A 20,965-nucleotide genomic window follows, 5' to 3' on the forward strand; every position below is an offset into this window, starting at 1 on the left:
CTCTTGGATGATTCTAGGATCTCTAAAAAATCTTAAAAGGGGCGAGGTTTTGAGAGGATGAGGTCTAAGGAATTGATGGTGAGTTTTTTCTGAAAGAAGAAAAGTGACATTTGATTAGATAAGAAAGGGTTAAAAGGGAAGTTATTAATAAAATAGTTTAGGAGTAGAGTGGATCTGAAAGTTGACTTATGCCAATGATGATAGAATGTGTCTTTCCCCAAAGATTATTGCATCTTCTCTGAAACGAAGACATTTCTTTCATCAATTTTAAGTGAATTTCTAAGGATCTGGTTATCTACTTGTGAGTTTTTGGTTGTAATTGTATGACAGTACAGATGTAACTAAAAATGTTTGTAATTTACCCAAGGTTAAATAACCATTATTTTTGAGGGCTGTTTTCCCTGTTGGTATAAGTAAGTAGTTGGCAGTAGGGGACGCAGAAATACCTTGTTTCTCACCACTGAAGTGAAAATTACAGATTATTCTGAATTATTTGTACTCTTTTTTTTTGAGAGGAATCTCGCTCTGTCTCCCAGCCTGGAATGCAGTGGTGTAATCTCAGCTCACTGCAACCTCCGCCTCCTGGGTTCCAGCAATTCTCCTGCCCCAGCCTCCCAAGTAGCTGGGATTACGAGCATGTGCCACCATACCTGGCTAATTTTTTTTTTTTTTTTTTTTTTTTTTTTTTTTAGTAGAGACAGGATTTCGCCATGTTGGCCAAGCTGGTCTCGAACTCCTGACCTTATGTGATCTACCCGCCTCAGCCTCCGATTACAGGCATGAACCACCGCCCCCGGCCCTATTTGTACTCTTAAAGGGGAGTCATTTTCTTATAATAAGTATCAGTAGTAGCTCTATTGTTTGCTGTGATCAGTGGTAACACCTTGACTTTATGTATTGCCATTTATCAATCATTTATTCAGTGAAGATTTATTGACCATTGACTTTATTATGGTTGGGAAATAATCGCAAGAAAATTTATTCCGTTAGGTATTTATAAAAATACCTAGGTATTAAATGAAGATTGTTCTAGTTGATATAAGCAATAAAGCCTGACTATACGGCTCCTATCCTCAAGAATCTTATGGTGTAGTAGGGATGATGAAATAGTATAAGAATGATTTATATGTCCTAGAATACATGACAGAGTTTTTACTGTCTTGGAGAGCTATAGAGTTCAGAAGAGAAGGGGCTTAGTGAGGAAAAGTTTTGTGGGAGAAGTAGAATTCAAGTTGAATACTAAAGAACTTAAGTAAGTACAGATAAAATGGAGTGTATTCTAGGCAGTGGGATGGACAAAAAAATGAAGACATGGACATATAGTGAACTTGACATACTCATAAATTGGTGAAGAAAGTATTAGATTATAGATCTACATTATGAGGAATGCTGAGTATGAGGCAGGGAGCTTTGAGTTTCACATAAGAGAAGGTAAGATATAAACAGGAATACAATGATGAATTGGGCTGAAATGTAGATTTCCTGACTCCCAATCCTTCTCCTTAGTGTAGATAGAGATATACGGTCACGCACTGTATAAGAACGTTTTGGTGAATGACAGATTGCATATGCAACAGTGGTCCTGTGCTAGTGTAAACAAACCTATTAAGAACTTCAGATAGGTCCTTCAGGAGGTATTCCAGAAGAAGGCATTGTTACCATAGGAGATGACAGCTCCATGCATGTGATTGCCCCTTGAAGACATTCCAGTGGGACAGGTTGTGGAGGTGGAAGGCTGTGATGTTGACAATCTTGACCCTGTGTAGGCCTAGGCTAACATGTGTGTGAATGTCTTTTTAACAAAAAATTTTAAAAAGTGGCTGGGAACGGTGGCTCATGCCTGTAATCCTAACACTTTGGGAGGCTGAGGCAGGCGGGTTGCTTGAGCCCAGGAGTTTCAACCAGCCTGGGCAAAATGGCAAAACCCTGTCTCTACAGAGAATACAAAAATTAATTAGCTGGGCTTGGTGGCGCATGCCTGTAATCCCTGCTACTCACGAGGCCGAGGCAGGAGAACCCAGGAGGCAGAGATTGCAGTGAGCTGATACTGTGCCACTGCACTCCAGCCTGAGTGACATAGTGAGACCCTGTGTCAAAAAAATAAAGTTTAACAAAAAAGTTCAAAAAGTTAAAAAAAAAAAAAAAAGGAAAAACCTTAGATTCTTTTATTGCTTTACTTTATTAATAAATTTGCTTTCACTTAAAAACCCTTTAGAGAAAAAACATTTTTATACAGCTGTATAATGTATTTGTGTTTTAAGCTATATGTTATTACAAAAGAGTCAACAAGTTAAAAAAATTAAAAAGCATATGAAGTTACAGTAAGCTACAGTTAATGTATTACTGATGAAAGAAAATTTTGTTTATATAAATTTAGTGTAGCCTGGACGGGCACGGTGGCTCACGCCTGTAATCCCAACACTTTGGGAGGCCAAGGCAGGTGGATTACCTGAGATTAGGAGTTCGAGACCAGCCTGGCCAACATGGCAAAACCCTGTTCCTACTAAAAGTGCAAAAATTAGCCGGGTGTGGTGGTGGGCGCCCGTAATCCCAGCTACTCAGGAGGCTGAGGCAGGAGAATAGCTTGAACCCAGAGGTGGAGCATGCGGTGAGCCGAGATCACGCCACTGCACTCCAGCCTGGGTGACAAGAGCAAGACTCCATCTCAAAAAAAAAAAAAAAATTAGTATAGCCTAAGTATACAGTGCCTATGAAGTCTACAATAGTGTACAGTAATGTTGTAGGCCTTCACATTTCTCACACTGATTCACCCAGACCAACTTCTAGTCCTGCAAGCTCCATTTGTGATAAGCACCCTGTACAGGTGTACCATTTTTTATCTTTTATATTTTATTTCTTTTATTTTTACTGTACCTTTTCTATGTTTGGATATGTTTCGATAACAAATACTTACCATTGTGTTACATTTCCCCACAGTGTTCAGTACAATACCATGCTGTATGGGTTTGTAGCCTATACTATGTAGCCTTGGTACATAGTAGACTATACCATCTAGGTTTTGTTTTCACAACAAAATTAACTAATGATGCATTTCTCAGAACATATTACCATCAAGTGACACATGACTGTATATGTATTACAATTAAAAATTGGACATCATAGATTCTTTTTTAAACAGCTTTATTGAAATATAATTCACATACTCTATAATATACCCATTTGGTGTGTACAGTTCAGTGGTTTTCAGTATATTCACAAAGTTGTACATCTGTTACCACAATCAGTTTAGGACATTTTCATTACCCCTAAAAGAAACCTACACATCTCTCAGCCATCACCTCTTAATCTCCCCATACCTGCAGCCCTAGGCAACCACCTATCACCTTTCTGTCTCTATAGGTTTGCCTATTCTGGGACATTGTGTATAAGTGAATTCATATAGCATAATGTCCATTGTGATGAGCTGCCTTTAGCATAATATTTTCAAGGTTCATGTTGTAGTATGCATCAGTATTCATTTTTATTGCCAAATAATAGTCCATTTTATGGATATACAACATTTTATTTGTGAGTTCACGGACATTGGACTTTTTGATTATTATGAATAATGCTGCCATAAACATTCATTTATGTTGTCTTGCCTTCATTTCTCTGAGTATATACTCAGGAATGGAATTTTATGGTAACTGTGTTTAACCATTTAAGGAACTGCCGGGCTGTTTTCCAATCTGCTGCACCACCATCAGTGTATTAGGGTTCGAATTTTCCCCCATCCTCACTAACACTTGTTATTATCTGTTTTTTGGGGTTTTGGGTTTTTGTTTTTGTTTTTTGTTGTTGTTTTTTTCCCAATTATAGCCATTCTACTGAGTGCAAAGAGGTAGCTCAGTTTGGTTTTGATTTGTATTTCCCTCATGACTAATGATATCAAGCTTCTTTTCATGTGCTGATTTGGCCGTTTGTATATCTTCTTTGGGAAAATTTCTGTTCAGATCTTTTGCACATTTTAAAATTGGGTTGGCTTTTTGTTGTAATAGTTGTTTATTATTCTAGATAACAAATCTCTTGTCAGATACATGATTTACAAAAATTTTCTCCTGTGGGTTGTCTTCACTTTCTTGATGGTGTCTCTTGAAGCACAAAAGTTTTTAATTTTTATGATTTCCAGTTCATCTAATTTTTCTTTTATTGTTTGTGTTTTGGTGTTATATTGTGTACATCATAAATTCTTGTTTATTATAAACATTTAAAAAATATCTCTGTGATCTCTGTGAAGGCCCAGGCAAACAAGATACCATTACTTAATGAAAAATAACTGAAGCTACTAATGTGTATTTGGAGTTATAATCCACCTACCTCAGGCCTTGCCTTTATTCTGTGTCCATATCCTTCAGTTTGTAGTGACAGATGAAAGAAGCAAAGATGAAAATCGAGAAATAATTTTGAGTGAAACATTTTAATTTGAAGCACAGTTGTCCCTTGGTATCGATGGGGAATTGGTTCCAGGACCCCCTCAGGTACCAAATCCACGGATGCTTGAGTCCCTTATATAAAGTAGTATAGTATTTGCATGTAATTGACGAATGTCCTCCCATATACTTTAAGTCACCTCTAGATTACTTATAATACCTTATACAGTGCCTGCCCATCACTTGACTCTCATGGGTTCAACATAGGAGTCAGCATGCAGCAAATTCATGCTTTACTTTTGGGACTTGGGGATTTTTTTCCCCCAAATATTTTTGATCTGCAGTTGGTTGAATCCACAGATGCTGAATCTTTGGATACAGAGGCCCAATTGTAACTGTGATTCAAGAATTTATTATTTATTATGAGAGAATTTATTATAATGACTGTGATGGTAGTTTATAACTTATAAACTCTACCATATTTGGGAAATTCACAGTTAGAAACATTTACCTATGAAGGGGGAGTGAGTAGTCATTCCTTCATTTTTTACAAATAAGCTGAGTCGTAGAGAATTTAAGTGATTTATTTACTGTGTAGAAACTCACAGTAAGTAAGGCGTAGTCTTCATCACTCTTGTAGTACTGCATTATCTCTGTGAAGTTTTCAGGGTTTTTGTTTTATTAATGGTTATTATTATTATTATTATTATTATTTTTTGAGATGGAGTCTCGCCAGGCTAGAGTGCAGTGGTGCTATCTTGGCTCACTGCAGCCTCCGCCTCCTGGGTTCAAATGATTCTCCTGCCTCAGCCTCCCGGGTAACTGGGGCTACAGGTGCATGCCACCACACCCAGCTAATTTTTTTGTATTTTTAGTAGAGACAGGGTTTCACCATGTTGGCCAGGATGGTATCGATTTCTTGACCTTGTGATCTGCCCACCTCAGCCTCCCAGAGTGCTGGGGATTACAGGCATGAGCCACCGCGCCCAGCCAAAATTTTGTTTGTTTGTTTTTTGAGACAGAGTCCTGCTGTGTCGTGCAGGCTGGAGTGCAGTGGCACAATCTCGGCTCACTGCAAGCTCCGCCTCCTGGGTTCATGCCATTCTTCTGCTTCAGCCTCCCAAGTAGCTGGGACTACAGGCGCCCGCCACCACGCCCGGCTAATTTTTTGTATTTTTAGTAGAGACAGAGTTTCACTGTGGTCTCGATCTCCTGACCTCGTGATCTGCCCGCCTCAGCCTCCCAAAGTGCTGGGATTACAGGCGTGAGCCACTGCCCGGCCAAAATTTTTGTTTTTAAGCAATATTAGTTTAGGCTTGTAAGTAGCTCACTTAGGGTAAATATTCTAGCCAAGATCATGAAAAAATACGTTGATTTCATTATGTTCTTAATCAGATCTGCATCAGATTACCATAAATAGGCAGCTATTCTTTCTTTTTTTCCACAATTCATTGTATTCCTACCATTTCCAAATAGAAGTTTATGGTTTTAAATTACTGATGTTAAGTACTTGTTTGGAAGGAATTTATAGTTAAACTAGTTATAATAATTTATTCAAGCTCTTTCATATATAGTACATATTTTATCTCTCATTAGTTTCTGTAAGCTCTTGAGAGAAAGGTTCTTTTTTATTTCCACCTTTTAAGTTCAGGGGTACATGTGCAAGACGTGCAGATTTGTTACATAGGTAATCATGTGCCATGGTGGTTTGCTGCACACATCATCCCATCACCCAGGTATTAAGCCCAGCATTCACTAGCTCTTCTTCCTGATGCTCTTCCTTCTCCCACCCCCAACCTTCTGACAGGCCGCAGTGTGTGTTGTCACCCCAACCACCAATGTGTCCATGTGTTCTCATCATGTACCTCCCATTACAAATGAGAACATGCGGTATTTGGTTTTCTGTTCCTGTATTAGTTTGCTAAGGATAAAGGCCTCCAGCTCCATCTATGTTCATGCAAAGGATATGATCTCGTTCTTTATGGCTGCATAGTATTTCATGGTGTGTATGTACCACATTTTCTTTATCTAGTCTGTCATTGATGGGCATTTAGGTTGATTGCGTGTCTTTGCTGTTGTGAATAGTGCTGCAGTTAACATATGCGTGCATGTATTGTTATAATAGAATGATTTATATTCCTTTGGGTATATATCCAGTAAGGGGATTGCTGGGTCAAAAGGTATTTCTGCCTCTAGGTTTTTGACGTATTGCCACACTGTCTTCCACAATGGTTGAACTAACACCACCAACAATGTAGAAGCATTCCAGAGAATGGTTCTTTTATTTTTATTTTGTTTTGTTCGAGACAGTCTCACTCTCTTGCCCAGACTGGAGTGCAGTGGCATGATCTTGGCTCACTGCAGCCTCTGTCTCCTGGGTTCAAGTGATTCTCCTGCCTCAGCCTCCTGAGTAGCTGGGACTCCAGGCATGTGCCACCATGCCCGGCTAATTTTTGTATTTTTAGTAGAGATGAGGTTTCACTGTGTTGGCCAGCTGGTCACAAACTTCTGACCTCAAGTGATCCACCCGCCTTGGCCTCCCAAAGTGCTGGGATTACAGACGTGAGCCACTCCGCCTGGCCTAATTCCAGAGAAAGGTTCTTATATGTTTTATGCTATAGTCCCATAGTATGGGACTACTACTATGTAGTAATTTTCAGTTCTGCTGAAAATGCTGTAGTCGTTACTACGTAGTAGGCACAGAATATTTGTTTGAGTTATTCTCTATTAAAGGGTCATAAATTTGAAAGGTAAAGGTTAAGAACAATTCCTCTTTAGAGTTGTACAGATTAAAGGAAGTGGACTTTTTTTTTTTTTTTGAGATGGAGTTTCGCTCTTTCTGCCCAGGCTAGAGTGCAATGGCGCAATCTCAGCTCACTGCAACCTCTGCCTCCTAGGTTCAAACGATTCTCCTGCCTCAGCCTCCCGAGTAGCTGGGATTACAGGCATGCGCCACCACGCCTGGCTAATTTTGTATTTTTTTAGTAGAGACAGGGTTTCTCCATGTTGGCCAGGCTGGTCTTGAACTCCTGACCTCAGGTGATCTGCCCGCCTTGGCCTCCCAAAGTGTTGGGATTACAGGTGTGAGCCACCGCACCTGGCCAAACATATTTTTCTTTAACTGAGGAAATTAGATTCATTGTCCAAAGCTTAAAAGGAAGGTTTTCTACTTTGAGTTTTTATTAACTCTGACACTTTGCTATGACAGTACTTCCAGCCTCTGAGACATGAGAAATAGCGTGAGATTGTAGTAATCAAAATGACCTTACCAGAAATCACCACCAGGTTGGTGAAAAACAGTACATCTACATGGAAGGATGGACTTGATGTTGATTCTTTCAAGATTAAAGATGAAGATGCCTGAACTTAAATCAAGTCTTTTATCAAAACCATACATAAAGCAAAATACACTGTATGATACTGTAATGGTGGACACATATCATTACGCATTTGTCCATAGAATGTGCAACACCGAGAGTGAACCGTAAGATTAAAAAAGAAACAACAACAATAGGCTGGGCGCAGTGGCTCATGCCTGTAATCTCAGCACTTTGAGAGGCCGAGGTGGGCGGATCACCTGAGGTCAGGAGTTTGAGACCAACCTGGCCAACGTTGTGAAACCCCATCTCTACTAAAAATAAAAAAATTAGCCGGGTGTGGTGGCGGGTGCCTGTAATCCCAGCTACTTGGGAGACTGAGGCAAGAAAACTGCTTGAACCTGGGAAGCGGAGGTGGCAGTGAGCTGAGATCATGCCACTCACTGCATTCCAGCTTGGGGGACAGAGTGAGACCCTGTATCAAAAAAAAACAAAACAAAAAACAACAAAAACAAATCAAAGCCTGTACATAAAGTATGTACTGTTGCCTGCATGCCATTTGTCAGTTTTAAAGATTAACTATGTTCAGTTTTTAAATGTAGTCCAGTATATCCTTGGTACCTTTGAGTTCTTGGGCTTTTTCCTTTGCTGTTTGACTAGTAAGCAAAATGTAATAAAAGTAATTAGCATATTGCATAATAGTCCACATAGTTCCATTCCCAAATATTACAGAGAACTCCTCATTTTTTATAATATGGGAGGCTATCTGTTATAACCCTGAAGTCTTGAACATTCCTTACAAATCTCTTAACATCTTTTGTTCTCCATCTGTGAAGTTAGCTAACACCAGAATTCCTGTATTATGACTCCTCCCATAACATGTGCTGTCTCACCTCAAGAAGACTGAATTTTCACTCTTCCATGTCCGATTTGTAAATAATTCACCAAGAATAACATTTCAAAATTTAGTTCAAAATAACAAATGTTACTTCATAAACTTATTTAAAAAACACTTGGACATTCATCTCCCATTTGGATGTAGTGATTTTGACGTAATCACTTTGATTTTCTTAAGTAAATGTAAGTAGGCTATACATTTTTAACTTCGGGGCATAATAACTTTTGGGTACTTACAGTTTCAGCATTGAGCTAGTTTACAAAGCAGAACTAACATTTGAAGACAGCTTCATTCTTTAGTCAACATAAAAATTGCTTTTGTCAAAGTAACTGTATGTAGGAAGTATACAATCCTTTTTTATTAAAAAAATGAGCTCCAAATAGCCATTTAGTAACACTTCACGTATAGAGGTTTCTGTGAGATCAATTCTTCGAAGTGTTCAAAGTGTAAAAAGCTGTGAAACACCCATTAAGTGGGTGTTTGGAATGAAAGGGGAATGGAAAGAGATGAGATAAAAATATTATCTAAAATAATGCATAGTCGTGGCTGCTGCTTTGCTAAGCAACACTGTCTCTTGGTGGTCACATACATGAAGACTTGTTTCAAATTCGTGAGTATAGTCTTACCTGAAGGAAAACAAGGCAAGTAAACTTTGCAAATACTTAATTTCAAACAAACAAACAAAAAACTTTAAGAAAGCACTACAGTTTTCTTGTTGAAAGGCGCTATAGAGTTAGTCACATATTCTGAGATGGCTGTCAAACCATGCAATATGTTTCTATATATCAGATGACTTTTTTTTTTTAATTGAGGTGGAGTCTCATTTACTGTGTCACCCAGGAAGGAGTGCAGTGGTGCAATCTCGACTCACTACAACCCCCACCTCCCAGGTACAAGCATTCTTGTGCTTCAGCCTCCTGAGTAGCTGGGATTACAGGTGCACGCCACCACGCCCAGCTAATTTTTGTATTTTTAGTAGAGGGGGGTTTCACCATGTTGGCCAGGCAGATCGCAAACTCCTGGCCTCAAGGAATCTGCCCGCCTAGGCCTCCCAAAGCGCAGGGATTACAGGTGTGAGCCACTGCGTCTGGCTGGCATTATTTCTAACACACTTCTGTTGAATACTTCCTTCAAGAACAATATCTTTGTCATAGAATATGCTGCATTTTTTAAAAACAAATTTATTTATCAAGGATGGCATTCAGTTACCCTGGTAATTACAAAACTGCAATAATAAAATACAAAATATTGAACTTAAACAGTTTCTCTGAATTAAATCCAATAAATAAATCAGAGAATTTGTTTTCTTAAATAATATTGAAAAGATTCCTGGGGCCAGGCCCGGTGGCTCACACCTGTAATTCCAGCACTTTGGGAGGCTGATGAGGGTAGATTGCCTAAGGTCAGGAGTTTGAGACCAGCCTGGCCAACATGGTGAAACACTGTCTCTACTAAAAATACAAAAATTAGCCAGGTGTGGTGGTGCACATCTGTAATCCCAGCTACTTGAGAGGCTGAGGCAGGAGAATCACTTGAACCAGGGAGGCAGATGTTGCAGTGAGCCGAGATCATTCCATTGCACTCCAGCCTGGGCAACAAGAGCAAAACTGTATCCCCGCCTGCCTCCCCCGCCCCCCCAAAAAAAGATTCCTTTTTGCTATTTATCGCCCTCTTTTTAGTGACTATGGTGGTAGTCGGGTTATTTTGGTATTTACTATTAATACAGAGTTTATAAAAGTAAACAAATTTTCAAGCTTGCTTTTATTTTTGTCATATAAGTAATTTAAATCTTATCAAATTCAGATCACAGAGTTAACTTCATATATAACTTTTCTTGCTTTCTAATATCTAGATTGGAGGCTGAAATAAGGATTTGTTCTCTGTTAAAAGCAGAAAGACCTTGGTAGGAGCACAGGGAAAACTCAGCTTGATAAAGATACCAATTTATTTTCATTTATCACATTGTCTGCTCTGACTTGTTCCCTTAAAATATTTATAACCTTTGTTACAGTGTGATCAGTCCAATCTAGTCTAAAGTTTATTCAGTTGAGGTTGATCTATGTTGAGGAGTGTGTGTACGTATATACATACATGTATATGCATATGACATTTGAATATGCTTTTTTGCCTGTCTGGTTTCAATGAAGGTGTGCTATATTTAACACCAATAGACTATTATTAGCATCAGAAACCTGGAGTATTGCTAAGTTTCCAGTATTGATTAGATAACATCTCAGTTCTGCCGGGTTGGACATATGGTGAAGATAAATGACAAGTATTTTAAGGTTAACCCTCCCCCGCTAAAAAAAAAAAAAAAAAAAGTGCAGGAAAAAAAGTAGGGGAAAACAGTAGACAGTGCACCCTAGTTATTGATTCTTGGAAAGGTAAAGTCTATCGTGTAGCACCTGAACATTATAACACTTTAGAAAATTAAGACATTTGAAGGATGTAAGAATGTATCAGCAAGGCGTTGGCTGGGCGCAGTGGCTCACGCCTGTAGTCCCAACACTTTGGGAGCCCGAGGCAGGCAGATCACAAGGTCAGGAGATCAAGACCATCCTGGCTAACACGGTGAAACCCCATCTCTACTAAAAATACAAAAAAATTAGACAAGCTCGCGCCTGTAGTCCCAACACTTTGGGAGCCCGAGGCAGGCAGATCACAAGGTCAGGAGATCAAGACCATCCTGGCTAACACGGTGAAACCCCATCTCTACTAAAAATACAAAACAATTAGACAAGCTCACGCCTGTAGTCCCAACACTTTGGGAGCCCGAGGCAGGCAGATCACAAGGTCAGGAGATCGAGACCATCCTGGCTAACACGGTGAAACCCTATCTCTACTAAAAATACAAAAAAATTGGCACGCGCCTGTAGTCCCAGCTACTCAGGAGGCTGAGGCAGGAGAACTGCTTGAACCCAGGGGGCGGGGATTGCAGTGAGCTGAAATCATGCCACCACACTCCAGCCTGGGCGAAAGAGCGAGACTCCATCTCAAAAAAAAAAAAAAGAAAGAAAAAGAAAAAAATGTATTAGCAAGGCTTTCAAACAGTTACCCTAAAAACTAAGTACAGGCACAACATAGCTATGTAGAAATAATTATGTATCACATGTAAGTACTTCTAGATATATTTATGCAGAGTATTTTTAGTTAACATATCTGACTGTGACAACAAAATAGTCATTTAGTTTTAAAATCATGTGCCCAAATATGCGTTTTGCTGTGGTTACCCTGGAGACTTTGGAGTTCTGCCATGTGATTTCCTTAAATCCCTGGAATTTTTGATTGCTGAGAATTCAGGAGGAGTTGCCCACTTGTTAGTGTGCAGGGAAATGTGTTTTTCTCATTTCTAGTTGAGGTCATTCTATTTTTTTTTTAAATCATAGCATGTGTTCCATTAGTTATGAATGTATTATTTCTTTAGAGTCAAAATTCATGACTCATTTCTTTGAATATTATCTCTGATCCTAAATGAGATCAAAATTGTCCTAGATTTAGGAGTTTTAAAAGTTTACTAGGTTGTGGGGAAGATGGGTTTATTTTTCATAAACTTGAGCTAGAATGTTGACGATTATAAGGACTGGGACACTTCCTAAAGGTCAAAATATTTTAAGGTGAAAGTATGTATTCTTTCCTTTTGCTTAACGATTGAAAGAAAAAGCGGTAATATGGGCTTGCTTTCTGTTACGAGCTTTAATTTGTAATTTGATGAAGATTTTTGTTAACTTGCTATAGGTAGTCAGTTAAGGAAACAGTGGTGCCAGAATTTGTCCCTGATTCAGTATAGTTCTGTGCAGGTCTTGAGTAGATGAATTTAAATGCTACTTTATTAGTAAGCGTTCAATGGTCAGCCTTATACTGAGAACCTCCAAACTTCTTCCCAGCTTTATTTTTCTACACGCTTCCCATCATCTGACTTGCGTGTTTTACTTGTTTACTAGAATGTAAGCTACATACAAGCAGAGTTTTAAAAATTTTTATTCTGTTCATTGCTTTATTCTCAGTAGCTATTATCATTTATCTTTTTTCCTTGTTTTCTATGCAGAGTCTCTTATCAGCCACTACTTGCTCATTTCCATACAGGGCTATAGTTCAACCCTTTGCTCATACCATTTTTCTTATAGAAAAAGTTCTTCCAAAACTTATCAATACTGTATTCATCCTTAATGTCTCTTTGGAATTCTCTCATTCTCCTGACTTGCTGAACATAGTCTCTTCTTTTAAATGCTGAGGAAGCACTCATTTGACACTTTGCTGAGATGTTTACCTAAACTACATTTTAAACTTTTTAATTACTACTGTTTTTACTGTGGAAAGGGGTATGAAAGTGTTACAGCCCTTTACGATTGGGAAATCTAGTCAGATAAATTTCTTGAGGCTAGGATGGAAAGGAAAAACTTTACAAGTTAAGCAAAGGGACTGTTGTAATTAACTGTTTAATAACTGTAACAACAGTTATGACCAGAGCTACATAATAGATAAAAGACAATCTCCACTAAGAGTCTTCATTGGGTAATAGTATGACTTGTAGTTTTTTAAAAAAATGCTGCTAATAATCTCAGGTTGTATTACAGTCTCATGATTATACAAATGGTTGGGAATATCTCTATTTGCCTAGGATCAAGAGGCTAGGTGACCTCTTACTCAATGTGTCATTCTTTGTTATATGTATTAGTATATAGTAAAAGGAAATACTTCCTTTACCATAAATGTTATTTTATTATGTGGCCTTGTAATTATGGTCTCAGCTCCTAGGATCAGAGGATTTAAACTTAGAAGACATTTTTCGGCTGGGCGCAGTGACTCAACGCCTGTAATCCCAGCACTTTGGGAGGCTGAGGCGGGCGGATCAGGAGGTCAGGAGATCGAGACCATCCTGGCTAACACAGTGAAGCCCCGTCTCTACTAAAAATATAAAAAATTAGCTGGGCCTGGTGGCGGGTGCCTGTAGTCCCAGCTACTCAGGAGGCTGAGGCAGGAGAATGGCGTGAACCCGGGAGGTAGAGCTTGCAGTGAGCTGAGATCATGCCATTGCACTCCAGCCTGGGTGACAGAGCGAGACCCCATGTCAAAAAAAAGATAAAGAAGACATCTTTTAATTTTTTAATTCATCCCTCTTGTTTTTACAGATGAGAGACTGAAACAGAAAGTTTAGTTTGTCTAACAACCACTGGAGACAATACCAGTTGGTGACAAATCCAGCTTGTCATCACGTGTTAGGCTGTGTTTCCCACCTACTTAGAACAACATTCTTTGTTTTTCTAAGATTGAATGAATAATATTACAGAATCACTTGACTTTTTACTTTTTATATTAAGGGGTAGAATTCCAGAGACCATTATAGCAAAATGATGTATATCTGTGAATTGGTTAAAAAATTGTTTCTTTTAGACATAGCACTATTTCAAAATTTATTATATAAGCTCATAGTTTCTAAAGGATTAATCTTATGTTAATTTTAAGATAAATCCTAAAAACCCCCAAATCTTAAACCTTAATGCCAAATAAATTTTAAAAACAGAATCATTGAAAGAACAAGAATTAGAGGACTATTAAGCCAATAGTATATTTTAAGTGACTTTACGATACATTCTGTTTCTGATGTTCCAAGCCTGATGTTTCATGTCACATTCTGAGTTCATATGTATCTGGTCTTTTTCTTATTTTATAGCATTATTCAGTATTTTATTATTTATTTTTTGCATTTGTTCAGTGAATTAAGAATCTCCTTCATACCACTTGGGAACCCACATATGTGTCTGGATTATGGCACTGCCAGCTAGACTGGTACTGGGTAAATAGGAAAATTAAAAATTCTACACATGATACTATACCATCTCTTCTGTCTACACCTGAGGGTATAAACAAAAAGAGCAAAAACTTTCAAAGTCCAAAATAATTCTCACCAGCACTTTAAGGAAAGGCCTACTTTTTCTGATGAAAGATTATATTTATACTGTTGCCCAAGTGATTGATATCTACTTAAGATAAAAAATTATAAAAAGTAAGAAGGCTGGCCGGGCACGGTGGCTCACGCCTGTAATCCCAGCACTTTGGGAGGCGGAGGCGGGCGGATCACCTGAGGTCAGGAGTTCGAGACCAGCCTCAACATGGGGAAACTCCATCTCTACTAAAAATAGAAAATTAGCCGGGCGTAGTGGTGTATTCCTGTAATCTCAGCTACTTGGGAGGCTGAGGCGGGAGGATTGCTTGAACCTGGGAGGCGGAGGTTGCAGTGAGCTGAGATCGAGCCATTGCACTCCAGCCTGGGCAACAAGAGCAAAACTCCGTCTCAAAAAAAAAAAAAAAAATAAGGCTATCCTCTACCCTAAAAAGGATTGGTAGGCTGCTTGAATGAAATGATAATAAAACACCAGTTGTTTAAATGGGGCTCCTATACATTGGAAATATCACACTTTGTTTTAAAAAGAAATATTATCGAGTTGTGGAGGGAAGAGGATGAAAAGCATTTTGAGTATGTCTTTGTAACTAAAATTTACTGGATTCACTAATGGCTTTGTTATTTTATTGTAATAGAGTAATATTTTCTAAAACAAAAAGTTGTAATGGTGTTCTATACCTTAAATGTCAAAAAAAATTAAGTAGTCTCAATGTGTTATAAATAAAAATGAAAGAAATGGTCAATCTGTGCATTAGATTGTGTTTAATCAAATGGTAGGATAAAACTATGCATACCAGATGACAGCATAGCTTTAAAAATGTGGCTTGGAGTAAAGTCTTTCAAAAATGGTTGTGTATACTCTGTCCACAAAGGAGGTATTATGATACATTTGTATTTATCTTCATTCTAGATAAAATGATGGTTTACAAGGGGAGAAAATGAAGAAAAAATTATGAATGTCTATTTTTTTTTTTTTTTTTTTTTTTTTGGTAAGACAGAGTCTTGCTCTGTCACCCAGGCTGCAGTGCAGTGGCGCGATCTCAGCTCACTACAACCTCCGCCTCCCAGGTTCAAGCAATTCTCCTGCCTCAGCCTCCCAAGTAGCTGGGATTACAGGCACCTGCCACCACGCCCGGCTAATTTTTTGTATTTTTAGTAGAGACCGGGTTTCACCGTGTTGGCCAAGCTGATCTCGAACTCCTGATATCAGGTGATCCACCTGCCTCGGCCTCCCAAAGTGCTGGGATTACAGGTGTGAGCCACCACACCTGGCTGTGAATGTCTGCTCTTAATACCTTGACTCATTACTGTCATTGAGTGTATTCATTTGTTTATTTTATTTTATTGTTATTGAAATTAGTTTTTTGTGTTTATATGCCATTTTCTTCAAGATGAAAATTATGGATAACTTACAGGTAGACTTTTTTTTTTTTTTTTTTTTGAGATGGAGTGTCACTCTGACACCGAGGCTGGAGTGCAGTGGCACCACGTTGGCTCACTGCAACTTCTGTCTCCTGGGTTCAAGCAATTCTCCTGCCTCAGCCTCCCGAGTATCTGGGATTACAGGCACCCACTGCCACACCCAGCTAGTTTTCATGTTTTTAGTAGAGATGAGGTTTCACCATGTTGACCAGGCTGGTCTTGAACTCCTGACCTCAGGTGATCCACCCACTTTGGCCTCCCAAAGTGCTGGGATTACAGGTGTGAGCCATCGCGCCCGGCCCAGGTAAACTTTTGTTGTTGTTGTTTGCTACATTTGATGTCTTATTTTTAGTTTAAAAGACCACAGTTTGCAAAATATAACTCAGTGAGTTAATCACCAGTGATTATTTGATAATTTGATTATTTGATAATAACCAGAGTTATTTGATAATTTTTAAGTTTTTTTATAATTTAGAAATATAGGGTAAATAGGCAAAATTTAAACAAAAATGGTAATTTCATGTAAAAAAGTATCTGATATTTTAAAAACTTTGTATGCATCTCAAAATCATGATTAAAGTATAGTTTTGGTTTATTATTTTAAAATGTTATACATGTCTTCTGATATTAAAGTTTGTTTTAATTATACAAGTAATCCTGAATCCATGCTCATGGGAAGAAAGATACTTCAGTTAATATTAAAATACTGAAATATGTAAAGAGTTAAAGGTGAAAGTCATTCTGTACAGTTCTACAAAATTCTATTTCTCTGTTCAGAGCTACTGCTTATAGTTTAGTGTTTAACCTTTACAACAATTTGTTTTACTTTTTTTAAAAAATGGGCTCTATTTTACAATGTGTCAATATATTAATTTTTTTTCATTGTTACAATTTTGTAATGGTTCTCTTAATGATGGATAATTGTTTTCAGGGTTTTTTTGCTATGATTAAAAAATTTTACAGTGAATACTGTTGAACTACATCTGGATATTACTATCAATTATATGGTCAGTGCACTTGTGGCTTTATGAACATTTTAAATAATGTAGTCAAGTCTGTTTATCTTTTTCCTTGTCATCTGTGTTTTGTGGATTTTGGTATTTCCAAACTATTCATTTCTACAGAGATATTTTCATTTCCATTTCTTAAACTGTCACTTGTAAAACACTTTCTTTTTATAGAACCTTATGAGTGATAGCAAGATGTATTAGTATGTAATACATTGTGATGGAGTGTAATGATCACAAGGATCAGTGACAGTTTTGATGATCAATTTCAGAGTTATAAAATAAATGAAATATATTCTGGAAAAGTTGTGGGCTTTTTGTGTTATTTGTGGAATCACTAAAGGTAGTCCCTCACTATTAACAAATTTGTTTTGACACATAATATGTGAGGCACTGAATTATAATAGGCACTAGAAACGTTGCCTATTTTCCTGAATCCTTTAGACAGGATTGCTTCCCCAGTTACCAGAGATTTCTCTAACCTTGATTTACAGTAGCTACTGCTGGTAGGAATTGCTCTCCACTCCACTTTTGCTGCCATCCAGTGTTACATTACCCTACAAATATACTAAGTGCTTAGCAAAGCAGAGTCCAAATGTAAGATCAATTTCTGTCTTACCCAGAATTTTACAATTAAAAAATATAAAAGGTATTTCTCTGTGTGTGTATGTATGTGTACAGTATAGTGTTGCATGCTATACATGGGGTGAGGTATCAGAATGCTTTAACTTTTTCAGTGTTTGGCACCTCTAGTTTGGCTCTGTGGCCATTTATTCCACCTTTCTACCTTGAAATTCCACAACTTGGGCTCTTGAAATTACCTGGTATGGTGCCATGCACGTGTATTCTCAGCTACTCCAGAGGCTGAGGTGGGAGGATCACTTGAGCCCAGGAGTTTGAGATTGAGATTGAGATGAACTGTGAGAACACGCTACTTGTACTACAGTCGGGGCAACAGAGCGAGACCTCATCTCTAAAAAATTTGGGCTTGAAAGGGGCTGATTTTGTCCTACCACTAGTAATCACTTTTGGAAGTAGCTTACAATTGCTGTTTTCCTTCTTATGGGGGGAAATACCCTTATAGGAGGTATTATGAAGCCAATATCTAAGACTCTGTCATCATTAGCTCACTTCCACTCTTCTGCCATCTCTCTGTACCTGATTAGTATAGTTTTGAAAAATTATAATTTTGCTACCACTGCACCTCTCCTTGTTAGTAGGGGAGATTTATGTAAAAGAAGAATCTTTTATTTCTAGACAAGGTAATATCCCATTGGGAAGAAACAGCCAAGGGAGAAGAAATGTTTTTTTCTTCTTTGAAGGGACTAGAACTTTTATAGCTCAGCAGATTTGAACAAGTTTGACCGTAATTCAGCTACATTATATTTTAACTAGATTTCTGAGTTCATATGGTAACCTAACCACCACATATATCCTATTTATAACTTGAAATTTGCCTTTAAAATCATGAAAGCCCAAAGCACTGTGGTGCTTGTAACACTCTTCCATATTATTATAGGTAACTAAATGACCATGGAATCTGGAGCCGAGAACCAGCAGAGTGGAGATGCAGCTGTAACAGAAGCTGAAAACCAACAAATGACAGTTCAAGCCCAGCCACAGATTGCCACATTAGCCCAGGTATAAAATACATGGAGAGATTCCAGTTTGTGTCTCTTCCTAGAGGAATACGTTTCCAAGAGAATTTAGTTGTTATTACATAGATATACATAGAATGAGCAGAGATATTCTTACAATATCAAAATTCCTATTTACTTAGTATTAGAGTATATTTAGAAATGATAGTATTCAATAACAGTAAAATGTATTATTAAACACTAATACAGTATTTTTAGTGAAATGATCCAGAAATAATTACATTTTAAACTTATGGGTAAATGGTGCTCTCAGATAAGGGAAGAAAACCTTGGCTATGTATGACAACTGCTTTTTTTTTTTTTTAATATGACACAGATTTATTTTTCAGCAGTGGGAATGCAGATAATATGAAAGCCTAAGTTTATATAACTAAACTAAAAATTAGGATAAGCAAATAAATTGACATGTAAGGAAATTTTAAGGATGATAGCAGCTTTTTGTTTCCTGTATATTTTAAATATAATTTCTGATTCTTTCATCTTTGTCTTTAACATCCTATCTTTAAGAATATTTTCTCTCATTCTTATGTTTTTGTTTGCATGCATTCTCCTCACCTATTTTATTAACAGTTGTTTACATAGATAGGAATGAGAAAGGTGGTTAACTTAAAAAACAAATAGCAAATACAGACCTGCTGGGTAATAGTGTGATACCGTCTCTTTCAGATGAAGGTTCCCAGGAGAATATAATCCTAGCAGAAGCTCTGATATATGTAGCTTCAGTTTCTCCAAGAGTTTAAAAGTTCCTAGAGAAGTCATCTAGCAAGAATGAATCATGGGAAATAGAGGACTCACCACACTTGGGTGTCTGGCTGAGATACTGTGAGCCAGATACTGGATTTCCAGCAAGAATATAGTCAGCAGGAGTGAGCTGTTTTGTGTTTTCTCCTAAGACCAGCAGGGTTTACCTCCAGCCTTCAGGAATAAGACAAAGCCAAATACATTTAATGTACTCATACAAGGCAGGCTGCAGGATTGAAGGGGAGAGAGCCAGGACTTCCATCAATATAGGGTCAACAGATAAGAATCTGGGCTCATCTGTACATTTTGCCCTTTAGAAAGAAGAAGACACAATGCTAGGCTGGGCACTGTGGCTCACGCCTGTAATCCAAACACTTCAGGAGGCTGAGGCGAGCGAATCACTTGAGGTCGGGAGTTCAAGACCAGCCTGGCCAACATAGTGAAACCCCATGTCTACTAAAAATACAAAAATTAACCAGGCGTGGTGGCATACACCTGTAAATCCAGCGACCTTAGAAGGCTGAGGGAGGAGAATTGCTTAAGTCCGGGAGGCAGAGGTTGCGGTGAACTGAGATTGTGCCACTGCATTCCAGCCGGGGTGACAGAACAAGATTCCCTCTCAAAAAAAAAAAAAAAAAGAAGAAGATGCAATGCCAGCAGGCTTCTTTATGATGATAGCCCTTAATACATCTTATCTCTGGAGTCACACTATTTTGTCCAGTCTGGTTGTCCCCAGAGTCGGCTGTATTGTGTCATCCTGGGAATTCCTTTCTCCCTACTTACATTTTCTAACAGTTTGTGTTTTTGATACGGTAAAGCATGTTTTTCAGTGGTTTTATGAGAAAGAAAGGTTGGCTGAGTAAAGATAGCATGTTATAAAAATTGAATGTATGGGCCGGGTGTGGTGGCTCATACCTATAATCCCACACATTGGGAGGCTGAGGCGGGCGGATCATGAGGTCAGGAGATTGAGACCATCCTGGCTAACACAGGGAAGCCCGTCTCTACTAAAAATACAAAAAAAATAGCTGGGTGTGGTTGTGGGCTCCTGTAGTCCCAGCTGCTCGGGAGGCTGAGGCAGGAGAATGGCATGAACCCGAGACCGCACCACTGCACTCCAGCCTGGGTGACAGAGCGAGACTCCATCTCAAAAAGTAAATAAATAAAAATAAAAATTGAATGTACATGTGCCTTAACATCTAGAAGGTGTACAACAAAAATATTAAAAGTGATTAGCTGTGGGTGATAGGAATATAAAGGGTTTTTATTTTGTTTTTTATATCTGTATTTTATAAATTTATAATGAGAGGAGCCATTATATAAAATTATTAGTGTAGAAAAGGGATTATTCATTGCGTTAGCTAGGTATATTTTCCCTAGAGAAGACTCAGGAAAGAGAACATAGTAATTGCTTCAAATATTAGAATAGCATTTATATGGAATTGAGATGAGATACTCTGAATAAGGTTATGGTTCTCAAACTTCAGTGTAGGGGAAAGTATGATTGGATTCCTGTTAGAGTTGACTTTACAGAGTATCCTGTGTGACTCTAATGAAGCTATTCCATGGACCACATTTTGAGAACCAAATAAAACTAAGCAAGACTTATAGTGGCCAGAGAGAAAGTGATTAATAAGTAAGGACTTTATT

The 20,965-nt window shown here is 38.1% G+C and overlaps 1 protein-coding gene across 5 annotated transcripts in view; it reads left to right on the forward strand.

The window, feature by feature from the left end:
• The window catches only part of CREB1 (cAMP responsive element binding protein 1), a 74,941-nt gene that overhangs the window by 8,638 nt on the left and 45,338 nt on the right, over positions 1-20,965 (forward strand). For 4 of the 5 annotated variants that reach the window (XR_010135872.1, XM_063712588.1, XM_063712589.1 and 1 more), the window contains 1 exon segment: positions 18,436-18,557. The exons of the other annotated variant lie outside the window; for it this stretch is intronic. Coding sequence is in view for 3 of the 4 variants with exons in the window: in XM_063712588.1 (XP_063568658.1) it covers positions 18,444-18,557 (114 nt within the window). In the remaining variant the exon portion in view is untranslated. 5 annotated transcript variants of the gene reach the window in all.

The sequence above is a fragment of the Pongo abelii genome, chromosome 11 (genome assembly GCF_028885655.2).
Source record: "Pongo abelii isolate AG06213 chromosome 11, NHGRI_mPonAbe1-v2.0_pri, whole genome shotgun sequence".
NCBI lineage: Eukaryota > Metazoa > Chordata > Mammalia > Primates > Hominidae > Pongo > Pongo abelii.